General features: G+C 36.8%; 2 protein-coding genes and 3 non-coding genes across 9 annotated transcripts in view; all 5 read right to left on the bottom strand.

The window, feature by feature from the left end:
- MSH4 (mutS homolog 4) overlaps window positions 1–4,401 on the bottom strand; it is a 79,554-nt gene extending 75,153 nt beyond the window's left edge. For both annotated transcript variants that reach the window (XM_017668008.3, XM_073234140.1), the window contains exons 1-2: window positions 3,649–4,401; window positions 168–350 (exon numbers count right to left, since the gene is read on the bottom strand). In XM_017668008.3, coding sequence (XP_017523497.3) covers window positions 168–350; window positions 3,649–3,889 — 424 coding nt within the window. In that variant the 5' untranslated portion in view covers window positions 3,890–4,401. The remainder of the gene's footprint in view (window positions 1–167; window positions 351–3,648) is intronic.
- Window positions 4,402–4,540: 139 nt separating this feature from the next.
- RABGGTB (Rab geranylgeranyltransferase subunit beta) lies at window positions 4,541–12,389 on the bottom strand. 4 transcript variants are annotated; one of them, XM_073234143.1, is made up of 9 exons: window positions 12,366–12,389; window positions 11,253–11,360; window positions 9,931–10,128; window positions 9,274–9,379; window positions 8,366–8,418; window positions 8,172–8,282; window positions 7,445–7,570; window positions 5,810–5,963; window positions 4,541–5,399 (listed from the first exon to the last, which is right to left on the bottom strand). In XM_073234143.1, the coding sequence occupies exons 1-9, from the start codon at window positions 12,366–12,368 to the stop codon at window positions 5,254–5,256; spliced, it is 1,005 nt and encodes a 334-aa protein (XP_073090244.1). In that variant the 5' UTR covers window positions 12,369–12,389; the 3' UTR covers window positions 4,541–5,253. The 4 variants fall into 4 exon arrangements, with proteins under 4 accessions (XP_073090244.1, XP_073090243.1, XP_073090246.1 ...); XM_073234142.1 differs by having other exon boundaries at window positions 12,333–12,371; XM_073234145.1 differs by lacking the exon at window positions 9,931–10,128 and having other exon boundaries at window positions 12,333–12,371.
- LOC118973549 (small nucleolar RNA SNORD45) lies at window positions 9,723–9,794 on the bottom strand. Its single transcript, XR_005062954.1, has one exon. It is a non-coding gene; the product is annotated as a small nucleolar RNA SNORD45 (small nucleolar RNA).
- On the bottom strand, window positions 10,865–10,948 carry LOC118973548 (small nucleolar RNA SNORD45). The gene has a single exon (XR_005062953.1). It is a non-coding gene; the product is annotated as a small nucleolar RNA SNORD45 (small nucleolar RNA).
- LOC118973553 (small nucleolar RNA SNORD45) lies at window positions 11,547–11,626 on the bottom strand. The gene has a single exon (XR_005062958.1). It is a non-coding gene; the product is annotated as a small nucleolar RNA SNORD45 (small nucleolar RNA).
- Window positions 12,390–14,179: the final 1,790 nt, after the last annotated feature.

The raw sequence follows: 14,179 nt of genomic DNA, 5'->3' as shown, positions 1-14,179 counted from the left end.
AAACTATATAGCAATGCTGTTAACCTAGCCCCAAATTATGAGTAAATTGTTTTCTTTTAGTCATCCATATCAGCTAAAATGTCAAATGAATTATACCACCCCAATTTATAATTCACAAAACTAAAAGTCTGCAGAGATCATCCAGATCAATATTCCACTGATTTTACCTGAATATCCCATTTGCGGTATCCAATTTTTATAACCTGATCTCTGAGGATTTCCAACAGACCGTGGAGTTTTTAGCATTTGAGGATAATTACTACCTCGTGCAGAAGATGAACTTGTACCCAAAGTAAAATTTGACACAAACGTTTTTTCTGCATAAGATCTTTTGTTTCCAAAGTATGAACCTAAATTTGAAAAATTAAATATCAGTTCTTAAAGATTCAGAATTATGCAGTTTTAATCACTGTAATTTATAACATGTTCACTTTCTATAAAACTTAATCTGGTGATCACTTTTTAAAATATAACAAATTATAACAAATTTAATGGCATTTATAAATAACCTTGTACTAAAATATAAGGAAAAGTGCTTGCTAAAATGGCTGTGCCTCCACAGTTCACTGACTACTCTCGCTAAAATCATGTATTACCTTGTAATCTTCAAATATACCATGTTGACTTAACTTCATTGAAATTCTCTCCTCCCATGCAAATAACATAGTTTTAAACTCACTTGGATTCAGTTCCTTATTTAGGTATTTCCCTACTAATATATTACCTATTTTACAAGGCTACCATAAAATTTGAAAGAATGTAAACAGCCTAGCATAGTCTCTTGGCTCATAGAAGTTCTTAATAATATATATTAGGGCTCTTTTCTCCTATTCCCCTTGATTTCCATTACAGCTATCTTGATTATCCTTAAAAGTTACCTTTGTCAGACCATTTTTCCTGTCTACCTCTTGCTTGTTAGCTTCCCAGTGTTCCATACATTTTTACCTTCTCTCACAAATCAACATACATTTTCTCTGGGCATATCATCTATTATCTTGGCTTCTATTAATATCTACTTCTAGTTGCCTATAATTCCCAAACCTTCATATACAACCCTAAATTCTCTTACACTGTAAACCATGGGTTGGCAGATTTTTAATAAAGCAACAGATGGTAAATATTTCAGACTTTGTGGTCCACACAGTCTGTCATAATTACTCAACTCTGACACTATCATAGGAAAGCAGCCATAGACAACAGAAGTGAAAGAGCATGGCTGTGCTTCAATAAAACTTTGTTTCTAGATATTGAAATCTGAACTTATTATTCACATACCACAAATTAATTTTTACTTTTTAAACCCTTTTAAGATGCAAAAAACATTCTCAGATCTTTACATGTGTTATTAATATCGTAGCCACTTACTATATATATATATATGGCTATTTAAATTAAATAAAAATAACTCAATTTAAAAATTAAGTTCCTTAGTCACACTATCTACATCTCAAATGCTCAAAAACCACATTAGGCTAGTGGCTACCATATTAAACAGCATAAATATGAAATATTTCTATCATCACAGAAAGTTCTTCAAACAATGTGGCTTTAGGTCCTTCTAACTAATTAGGATGGAAACATCTTTTGGATGTAAACTTTTACATATCTTCCCAGAACATTTAAATGTACAAAACAAACTTGTTATCTTTCCCTCAAAATGTATGGTCTTTATTACCAGTGTGGTGAAATGTAGTATCCTGTATCCTGTCACCCAACTCATAAACTTAGGAGTCATTCTTAAGTCATCTTTCATCAATTCTAACAGCCCATCAGTGAAAAAGTCTTGAAAATCTTTTCCTTTTCTTTAATATCACTAAAACTTCTCTCCATCTCCACTACTGCGAGCCCATTTTAAGCTCATATATTCTTCAGGACTTTGGCAAGTCTCCTGATTGTTCTCCTTGCCTCCAGTATTATGCCTCTCTAATCCATTCTTCACATCATCCCCAGTGATCTTCCTAAAAAAGAAATTTCACTATGTCTCTCTTTCTTACAATTCCTCAGTATCTCCCCATGCTCACCAAAGGATAAAATCAAACTCCTTTGTAAGGGTGCCGGCAGGAATAGGGTAACACATTTGAACTAGGATAATTTGAGGAGAGTTTGAAAGAGAATATTTGCAAAGGTGTGGACAAGATGTAAGGATATCATCAGAAATAAAGAAATAAGCAGAACCAGGCAAAGTGCTACATTAGCACCCACAGGCTTAAAGTAGACAAGGAAGGGAGTGGTTACCAGAAACTGGAGACCGAAAGGGTTGTTTACTGTTCTCGCTTACTTTTAGACTCTGAGCCCTTCTTGAAATTTGTTAGTTCTCCAATCCTTTACCTCTATTTTGCTGTATGTTCTTAACTTCTCCTTTCTGGCCTTAAATATAATGGTGACTTTCAAATCTGCAGTTTTCCTAATTTTCTCTTCTTCGACCTAGATTCATACATTCAGTTGCCTTAATGTGAATATATGGACACCCCAAGGGTTCTTCACACTCAACATATCCCTAACAGAACTCATTTTCTTTCTAAAAGCTGCTTCTCCTACAAAATTTCCTTTATCAGGAAATGGTACAATCATTTACCAGAGTTTAATAAATAATTCACAAAAGCCAGAGTTTGATGAATAATTTAGACATAAAATAATGAGAACTTGTAATGGCAGAGAGATAGAAAAGAACAGAATTATTTAAAAGATAGTTAGGACTTGCTAATGGCTATTGGGAGTGAGAGAGGTTGCTGAAGTCTTCTAGGTTTAAGATTTAGCCAAACCAATGATTGTGGTTAAGAGAAACTGGTTGACGAGCTGTGGAGATGAATTAATCATACCGAGAGTCTGAGGTGTCCATTGGTCCCTCACTACAAACTTCAGAAGACATTCTGAAATAGTCAATCTGGAGTATTGATGACGTCTGAGCTGTGGTGACAATCACATCCAGGTAGAAGAGGCCTGGAGAAAAGCTCTAAGGACAAACCAATAATTTGGGAACTAACAAAGGTACACAAAGCAGTGGTCTGATGGGAGAAAAAGATGGAGAGTGAAACCAAAGAAACCAAATGAAGAGAATTGAAGAGAATGCTGGTCAAGAACATTAAATACAGTGGAATAGTCAGATGAGATTAACTGAAAAGTGACCATTGTATGTGGCATTTCTTCCTCACCAGTGAGTTGCAATGGTGTTGGAAAAAAATGGTTTTGCAGTGAATGTAGAGTGACCAAAGACAAGTTGAACTCCCACTGAAGCCACACATTTTTAATACTAATCATATTATTCACCTGAATTAGATAAAATGGCAAATTTAATCTAATTTCATCTCATCCTAGTTCAGACGCGAAAGGGTTCACCATTCCTATCACCAAACTTCGGCACAAATTGTCATCTGTTACATGCTTTTGGAAGGGGGGGGCCATTCTACTGGATATCTTTTACAACCTTCCCTAGTACTGAATGACCCACCACCACCAATCCTGTAATAAAACCAGTCGAAAGAGCCAGCCTTTTAATCCTCAGGCCTATCGTATTCCCTGAGCACTCCGTTCCCATCCTCCAGCCAAACCAATGAAACTTGTCTGTGGTAATCACCAACCACTGCTCCCTGAACCTCCAGGGGCGGCAGCCCTCTAGCCGGCAAGGAAATCCACCCAGCCACTCCTTGCCTTGAGCAGGCGGGGCGCTTAGTGTGCTCTGAGGAAAAGTGCCGCTGCTGCTCTGGTCGCCTGCGGCTCCAGACGTGCCTTGAGGGGTGGACGACGAGGCCTGGGCGGAGGGGCGGCTCTGAGGCGTCTCCTGGAGTCCGAAATTATAGCGGGGAGCCTGTGACCGCAGATCTAGTGATGAGCTGGAAGCCGCAGGGCCTGAGGGCGAGGTTGATGGGACATCAGGCCTCGGCATCCTCATTAAACTCCCCAGGGGCAAGTATGATTTCTGAGCGCCGCTTCAAGGAAGCAAATTACAAGCGACACAGAAAAAAGCGGGAGGACGGTACGCATGCGCGCACCACCACGCAGGCGCACTGAACTCCAGTTGCCCCTCATCTTCACGTAGGAACTACTGCCAGATGTTACCAATTTCATCACTTCCGACAGGGTTTGGTTTCGAGCTCAACCTGAGGTAGAGCCCTCTCCAATGTGTAGGCATTAGCTGAACAGCACTCAGGGCTCATTGACAACTCACCTGTTAGTCCTATTTTTTATCATAGCACCCTAATTCCCTTATTGATTTTTATTATTTAGTGATTTTATTACTTAGTGATTTTTATTATTTCCCACTTACCCCCACATACACTAGCTGCTTTTTAAAATACAGAAACTGTTACCACTGAATACCCAGTGCCTATGATAGTGCAAATTTAATGTTCACAAAGTTAATTACCAAAATGCTAAACATTTCAAGAATCTCACATAAGCCCCTATTTTAAATACTTCAAGATGTTGACATTGGTCAATGTGTTAAGCAAATCATAACTGCTGTGTAAAATTATTCTCAAAATGCCTGTTACACAAGGTATTGTGAATATACTTGAGAAAATTTCAACTTCCACTCAAGAAAAACGTTCACTAAGATACTTTATTTTCACCAAGAATGCAAAACCATTAAGAGAACAGTTGAGTTCATTTTAGTCTTTCTGAAAACACAAGTTCAAAAAATATCGTGGCAAATAGCTTCTGTATCCTTATTGGTAGAGGAAAAAAAAAAAAGCCAACCATTTGGTGGATTTGCCAGCATTCTGACAAAATGTTAAGAACAGTGTAGTCGAGACTGCAATCAATCTTATTCTAAGATAAATGTCATTTACCTAAATTACTTTGTGACTAATATACCTATAAATTTTCCCAAATCACAACAGCCATTAATTTTTGTGCATATTTTAATTTACATGGGTTTATCAATTTTTATCTATTGACACTATCATTGACACTGATTTATATTGCCTGTCATTATATAACATATGAAGGGAGAACATGGGAAAATTAAGTACACCAGACATTTTTCAGCTAATTATTTCTCAAAACTCAATCTGCTGTTACACAAACAGGAAATATACTGATGCATAAACAAAATACTGTACTCAGAATAACAGCATTCCAGAAGAAAATCTAGAGCTTAAGATACAATAAAGGTCTTTATTTTACAATATATATAATTACATAGTTTATTAACACAATTCATATATAAAATATGAGTAATCATTTTTAAGTCTGATAAGGACTTCAAATACAGAAATGTTGAGATTTTGAAACTATAGTAGAGCAACTTTTCTATCAGTGACTCTGGCTCACTAGTTCAGGCTGAACATTCACTCTCTGAAGTACTTCTTCAGGCATGCAAAACACAGGACTAACAGGTTTGATCTGTTCTTCTCCCAAAAGTGATAATCCAGCAATTCCAAATAAAGTATGAAAAGGATCTACCTAATAAAAAAATAAGAATTTATAGAGTATTACTAAGTGAAAACTTCTAAAAAGCCTGCTACTGAACAGTAGTTACACTGGATCCCAACTGTATTTCCTTTACTTGCATGTATGGTTTTATGTTTACTGAAATAAAAATCATTTTAAATTGTGGTTTCTAACAACAGACCTTTACCATACAATAATTTTTTGTCAACAAATGATGAGAAATTTCTTATAAACTTGCTTTCTATCCCTTGTATATTCTCAAATAAAAATTACCAAAAAAAAAAAAAAAGAGAAAAATCTGAGTTTCAAAGCAACACTTGGAATACCATACATACATTTCAAAGATTAGAAATGCTTAGAAACATAGTAAAAGTAAGCAACACTAAAAATACGCCTAATGAACATGTCAGAAATATACTTGCCATATCTCCTGGCCTGTCTGCAAATCCTCCTGTTTCTTCATCTTGACATGCTAATATGAAACTACGCAGTTTTTCTCTATCAATCCAATGAAGCCTTCCAATTATCTTTAGGGAAGCCAACACCCACCATGAATAGCATACATCTGGTAACTAGAAGAAAGCCACAAAAAGTTGCCACAATTTCATTCTCTTGTTCAAACAAGGTTGGGGGAGTGGGGGTGAACAAAGGATACACTGACATGCAGTGCTTGAAATGCTGAAACCCAGAAATACAATTGCTTAGAATTAAAGATAATCACTGGAAAAAAGAAGACCAAACACTCCTATCTACAGAAACTCATGCTAAATGTCTTAGTGTGTCAGTACCCAATGACAACCATCCCTCTTTTATTTCTATCTGAAATGAATGCCTAACTCAGCCCCTTATCTAATATGATGGTGGTAAGGTTCATGAAATCCATGCTGATTTATGTTCCATTTCCCTAAGTAGAGCATTTTTAACAAGTGCTGTTAGGTACATGCCTGCTTAAAGATTATCTAAAGTCTAGCTCCTGAAAACAGTGGTCACTTGAGTTTAAGGTATGCAGAAGATCGTACCTTAGACCAAATAGGAATCTTCAATAGTCACCTTGGGTGACTAACAGGCATATTAAAAGCTGTCCTGGATCATAAGTGTAGCTTCCTGGCAATCCGACCCCCACCCATTTTTTAAATTGTGGAAGTTGCCCAGATTTTTTTCACTGACCCTTAACTAGAAACCAATTGTGGGTATTTCCCTACCTGCCCCTACCACACTTACTCAGAAATACCAAGCAAAGTTAAACAAATATATGACCCAGATGAAAGCACAATGACCTATCCTGTTTTAGGTCAGCAACCAATCAAGATACAGCTGTTGAGTTAAACCTAGACTACAACCAAAAAAGTTTTTTTAAATATAGGAAATTTAATTCCCTTCCTCCAAATCACAATGTCAAAAATTGTTTCTATAACTTAAAAAAAAATTTTTGAATAAAAGATTTTAGGCTTAAAAAAATCTGATTTAGCAAATCCATTGCCCTTGCACACTCCTAAGTGGATATGGAGATTTCAATACAATATGCATGTGCGTGCTTAACAGCAGTCCTTAATCCCCAGATGCAAAGCTTTTAATATATGACTGATGCCCTGGTATAAGTCCTCAACTAAAAAGTCTGAAAAACCGGCTTCATTTCAGTGCCGAAAATATACAGGACTTTCAGAAGTAGGGAAGGGAAAAGATCCTTTAAGAATTCATGCTATGTCTGAATACAATATATATGCCATTATAGCATTCTCCTTCAGAAACTCAAGAGTCTATTTCAGGATAGGGAAAACCAAAAGACAGACTTGTGGTAAAAAGAGCATCATAAAGTACCATGCATAGCTTTTCTTCAGGAGTGATTTTTAAATGGATGCCACGGTTAGTAAGCATTTCAACCCTAGCTGTTTTATTCTTGTGCAGGAAACTTTTTAGAAAGCACACATAAGAACTACAACAGGGAGAAGAAAAAGCTCATTATCAATTTATTGGAGCAATACCAAAATATCTAAGACAAGTATTCACTCAAGGTTATAAAGCTACTAGATCAGTTTATCTTATGAAACAATACCTTCTCTGGTCTTCCGTTGAGTCCACCTGATGGTAACTGTCTTTCACAGAGCCACCAACCAAGTAAATCGGAATTAATTTGATGCAACTGACTAGTAATAGCCAGGAATCCTGTGCAACAATAGATCTAAAATTACAGACATAAAGTTCATGTGTATGATTTTTCAAAAGTAACAAAGTGATAAAAACTACTCAAATTAAAACCCCATTATATGCCTAAAAATGTGCTTTCAGATAATTGTATTAGAGTTGCAAAAGTAAATATCACAACTACTTGAACAAATCCAAGCATACTACTACTGGCATCCAATAATGCAATGAAATACTGCTGTCAAAATTTCTTCATGGCTTAAAATCAAGTTTTATATGCCAATTATTTACAAATACCACAGGTCTCTAGCATTAACAGGTGTTCAGGACAAGTTAGAAAACTTAAGTTTTCATCTACTTAAATAACAAAGGGAAATCAAAGTATTTTTGGTGATTACAAACCTACTTATTTTTGTCTGGGCCAGAAGGTTCCACCAACAGGGGACTGTATATAAAGCAAATCACTGTAAAAATGCCTTTCCCAATCAGCAACTAAGGAATTCTTATGTTAACATCTCACATTACATTCAGTCAAATTGACTTCATATTTAACAGACACTGAAATTGCCACTGACACATTTTCCCAATTACACGATATCCTTTTCACACTGGCACATTTTAATCTGCAGTAATATTACCTGCCCAGCATGAGATTCAGAACCTGGCCTACAGCCAAATCCACCATCAAAATTCATACATGATAAAACAAATTCGATTGCCTTTTCCACATTAATAGCATCAAGTTTCCCCTATAAAGAGAAAAAAATACACCTATTATATTCCAGGATAATCATGGACACTTCATCATTCCAATAAAATACTCAAAACTTACTAATAGAGCCAAAGTTGCCACTGCACAAAAGGAGAATCTTGTATCAATTTCTCCTAAAAGAAAAAAAGGATAAAACCAAAATGTTATCAGAGGCTTCTGATCGTAACAAACAGCGCCAAGTTAACAAAAAACAAACTGCACAATAACCAGTTAAATTTCCAGTAATCATTAGTTAATGTTTAACATTTTAAGTTGCCAGGAGGAAAGCTAAATCTGAAGTGCAATCACTTTACTTATAAGGAAAGTTCTAAGGAAACTAGAACTTTGGACAGAGGAAAATGCTTTGTCAAAAATTATCTGACATTGCTTACCAAGTGCCCAGAAAGGGAAGGTAACCAACAGAACCAAAAGGACTACTCAATTTCTACTAATGACAGTATAAACTTACCCTATTACATAAATGTAGATTTTCACATCCCATGAAGCAGCTGGTCTCTCCGGCCTGAACTGTACTCAGCCCTAAAGCAGAGATTTATCAAGTAAAATACTACTCCCTCCCTCCACTCAAATATTCAGTAAGTTTGTAAAGTTTTTTGAGTATTTTTACCTTGCAACTAAGTAGTTTTTAAAAAAAACTTTACAAAGCCACCAAATACTGGGTAAAAAAAAATTCACCTACCTTATCTTTTAGATTGGCCCCCTCTTTTCCAGTGCTCCTGTATGCTGATATAACCAGCACAGTGCATGCTGGAACTTCCAGCAGACCATTAACTTGTTAGACCAGCTGCTTAGTGGGACCTGAAAAGATAAAAACTTAAAATCTCTTTATCATAAAAATTATTAGCAAAGCCTCCCATTTGCTATACTTAAAATTTGCAACAAAGCCTGTTACTATTAAAAAAAACCCCACCAAAACAGGACATTTTTAATATTGCTATTTTGGGTAACATGGATTAAACTGACATTACCCCAAATATCTCCAGCAAAAGAACCATCTTCTTTCTGTAGACTCTGAACATATTCCACAACTTTATTTACATCAATAGCATCAATACTATCATACAAAGTAAGAATCTGCAACAACAAAAAACATGTTAATAACTTTCTTCAACGTGGCTCAATCTGTTCTAATGATGCTCTTCAACTGTTATAAGTTGCCAAGTATGTCCTTTTGTCTATCCGTGTGAACTTTCTCAAACACGCAATCTTTTACTATGCAATTATAGACATTATCCACAGATCCAACCCTTTAACCATTAAGCATTTATTTTCTACAATTTAGCATTCCAAGACACTTATACTTACACATAAGCTTTAAACCCATATTTATGGATCTTCACCCACATAAAAATTAAAACAATTAATCCCACTCAGTGGTTTTCAAGAATTTATATATACTGAAGATAAACATTTTACCAAGGTCTCAGTGTAATTTTAGAATTTTACATCAACTTTGACTCAGCTAATACATGCCATCACATCACTGACCTTGTAAAACAGACTTCATTTGAAAAGCTTACAGCAACTTTTTGACATTTACACTCATTTTGTCAACTTCCTAATACCTAATTTCCCACTCTTAGGTAAAGAGAATACACAGACTGCTAAATTCAATTAGTATTTACCTGAACAGCACTAAGAGTGTACAAAAGATGAGGATCATGTCCAATACTAGCACTTAATCCACCACACTCATGTTGACAAGACTTTATAAATGTCAGAATTTCTTCTCTATTCATGCGATGTAGTTGTCCCATGAGATCCATTACGGTCAGACCCCAATAGATGCCACTCATTCTCAAATACTCAGACATACAGTATTCCTAAAATACACAATTACTTTAATGTGCCAGCTTGAACTAATGTAGGGTAAAACACATTGAATACATACAGCTAACTAGCCACATTGGTATTTTTTACTTCACTGATCCCATCGTCAGTAGTGAGTTTAAACTTGTGGCTCTCAAATTTGGGGGGAGACCATCTGAGAAGAGAGAACACGATTAACTTTGCTGTGACTGACAATACAAATAGGTCTTTAATCTCTCCCAAGAACCAACCCTAAGTCAGAAAACACCTACACTTTTCAAGTTCAGGGGCAATGAGAACATTCTTTCAGAGTATCTACACAGTATTTATTAGACATCCATCCTTTTAATATGCGGACTATGTACAAAACCTATTTATTATCTATTAGTAAATGATGCAATCTGAAAAACAAAATAGCCAAGGCATGCAAAAGGAAAGATAAAACAGCTAACATTGGCTAATCAGAGATGTAAACTGATACAGGAAAGAGTGCATAAACAAATTTTTGCTAGTCACCTGTGCATTACATTTTAAACTTTTGAACCAGGTGATCTCAGTATATCGCTGAGAATCTAAATTCAGGATTTAAGTATCAGCAAGTACAATATTTTCCAAGATGGTAAATAATTCAGCTGTTTAGATAGCTGAACGAAAAATATTTACTTTGTTGAGTTGTTCTTTTTTTTTTTTCTAAGATTGTCCCAAAGAGGAAAACTATTCTTCAAAGCTTCTAAGTTAAGGTAAAACTTCAAGGTCTCAGAGTAATTCTAGAGCAGAAGTGTTATCACACACCAGCCATGAATTCAGATAATACATGCCAACACATCACTGACCTTTAAAGTATTACCTCCACTACAAAAGCAGAAACTATTCTGGACGTCAAACCTCTTACAAATCAGGACAGGAAGGGAATCTACTTTGCCAAGGCCTCTAAAAACCATGGTTAATTCTGATGGACACTCAACCTCAGATATCCAAAGGTACAGTCACTGCATTTCAAAAATACTATCTTCAGTTCTTGGTACACTGGAGTTTGTTACCATTTTTACAAAACATAGGCCATAAATTCTGACCATAGTGCCTATGCAGGCTGATCTGGCTTCTTTTAAAAAAGTTTTCAAAATAAAATGATACATACATAATCATCTTTTTTTGAGCCATAGGAAGCAATATAATCTGCATGCTTCTCTAATAGTAGGGTGTCAGGTGCATCTGACTTGATAGTAACATCCTTCTGCGGTGTGCCCTTTCAAAAAAAAAAAAAAGTGATTTCATAAACCTTTCTTTTAATGTCTGACCCCAGAGCATATACTCAGTATACATCTGAGCCTTTGATTCCAAACTGCCATACAAAAATTTTCCACATAAAAACTGCCCAAGTATCTGACTAAAAATAAACACTTAAATCCCTAACAAAGATTCAGGTATTTTTCAGGTCTCAGAGTAATTCTAGAGCTAAAGTAGTTAATAATCAACTTTAGATTCAGAATACATGCCAGCTCATCATTGACCCAAAAATTACTACCTTCATCTGTTATCTTTTACTTAAAAGTAAACATTAAAATAAAAATCTAGCTAGTCCATAATTTGCAGTTAAATTCTCTAATTTTATTAATCCTAGAAACTTGGGTTTCAAAACACCTTCTACACACCCCAGAAGCTATTCAATTCATCAAAAAACAATCCCTTTTGCCTCTAATTCTCCAGCTTTAGTCTCTTCAATTTCAACAAGCCCCGAGGTATAAGGATGGGGTTCTAGTTCCCCGCATTTCTCATTTAGATCTTGGTGAGACTGCACAGTATTAATCAAAAGCGGATAATCATGATTACCTAAAACAATTTATTGAATGTCCTTCAAACCAAATTTAAAATGTACTAAATCTTCAACGAGACCATACTTATGAGCCTAAAGAGTTTGTCATTAAATAAAATACACACATATATGTATGTAAGGAAGCCACAACAACCGATTGGGTCGGCTCTTCTGAGGGATTAAGAAATCTGGCCCGCCAGTAAGGAGGAAACCAGGGTAAAATTAAAAGCAGCAAACTAGCCGCCCGATCTTCAGAAAACGCTGAGTAATACATAACCCTCTCTGAGCCCTCAGGAAACCTTCCAAGAACGGTGTCTTAGCTCAGCCATTCTCCAATACTTGGTAAACAACCCTCTGGTGACTGAGCTGCTCAATATTTTCGCAGTCGGCCTTGTCCGGACCCACCCGGACATCACCGCAAATCCCTCCGTCACGTACCATGTCTGAGAGAGGAAAGGGAACTCAGCTCGTTCCTGGGTAGATTTAGGAGGCTAGCGCCTGCGCAGAAGCGCCACACAGGTCCCCTCAGTGCTCTACATAGCTGACCACACTCCTGCCTGTAGGGAGGAGTACTGCCAGGTCTGCCCTAGAACCCTACCATAGTTGTCCTCGCTGCCTGAGCCCAAAGTTTGTGGTGCCCGCTGTCTCCTCCTGTATACCTCGATTTGTCTAAAACAGTTTTAACTAACGTTTGAATATCTGAAGTGCTTTGAAGAAATAATTTATTCTTCAGGCGGTTTGATTTCTGAAGAGCTGGAGTGGCTGGTAATTAGCAGAGTTCTTGCACTTAGTAAGTATTCGGTAAATGTTTTTTGAGTAGGTGTTGATGAAATGTTCACATTCGCCTGTTTGCATGGGCCGATCCGGATACAGCTTCCTCACCTAGTCCCTCCACTTCAGAAGTGCTAACAGCTGAAATATTTGGAAATTACTTCAGGAAAAGAAACACTTGAGTGCGTTTTTCGAGCTTTCCACAGAATGCAGATTTGCTAGGGTTGTTATTACAGCTATTTTCATTTGTGCTTCCTTAGGTCTTTTATACCTAAGTATTTTTGAGTACTTGTTAGAAAACATTGGCACGTCATACCTGAAAATGCATTGCAATCAGTAACGATTTGGAGGTGTTCCTGGCAGTGGCATATGTGGGCTATCAATAATTGAGAGTGTTGACTCATCTATGATAATAGATTTTGTTATCTCTCTCTGTACTTCTGTTGATGTTACCCTTTATAGTTTGAGGCTACTTTATTAAATACATATAACCTAGGTCATACATTTCTGGTGAGTTGGAGGCTTTTATCATTAAGTGATGACTGCAGTTTTCACTTTAAAAAGTCTGCATTGTTAAATAGTACTGTAATTTCTCCAGCATTCTTTTGCCTGTAAATCAGATGCAGGAGGTGTGTGGAGGAGTGAGGGAAACCAAAGCACAGAGAGAGGTCAGATCTTCTGTGAAAAACAATGCTTAAAATAAGAATAAATACAAGTTTCAGATACAAAAAGTAACATTCAGATTGAGTGAAAAACTGCTGATAGAATGAAAAATAAGCCTCAATTCCTACTTCATAAATCCATTCAACAAATATGGTTGCATGAACATCTAGCTCACAGGGCCTTGATGAGTCCATTACACTCAAGGCATTGGATGTCTAGAATGTGCTAAATACCATTCTAGATTTTGGTAATACAATGGTGAGCCAAGTGGAAATATGTTCTAGCAATTCTCATAATTACATTTACAATTAAATTTCTTGGTATTTGTCCTACAAATATACTCCCTTGGGTATGAAGTGGCTTATGTGCAAGAATGTTCATAGCAGCAGAAGGCACTCCTTCCGGGGCTCTGCTGACTTCCTGAAACATCAACGGCAAGTTCCACCGATGGGCAACAGCCCACATTGTCTTTTGCCCTGTGTGCAACAAACGCTGTTGAAATCATTGGGCTCCATCAGAGGCAGGCTTTCCTTCTAGCCAATGTACCTGGGCCAATGTATCCGCTTCATCATTCCCTGGGGATGCCAAAGGAAAATGGCGAGTTACATGACATATGGTAACTGTCTTAGTCTGACCAGAAGCCCATAGGTCTTTGCACAACTTTTGCCCCCAGTGGGGCCAGTGACTAACCGTCAATTGGCATGGTACCATGTCAGTAGCCACAGGTCAAGCCCCAGTAGACAGCCCAGCTGTCAGTGTAGACAACTATAGGGGAGGGCTCCTAGGTGATCATGAGCCATACTACCTGCAACTCAGCC

The sequence above is a fragment of the Manis javanica genome, chromosome 4 (assembly GCF_040802235.1).
Source record: "Manis javanica isolate MJ-LG chromosome 4, MJ_LKY, whole genome shotgun sequence".
Taxonomy (NCBI): Eukaryota; Metazoa; Chordata; class Mammalia; order Pholidota; family Manidae; genus Manis; species Manis javanica.
This window is presented reverse-complemented; position numbering and strand designations above follow the sequence as displayed.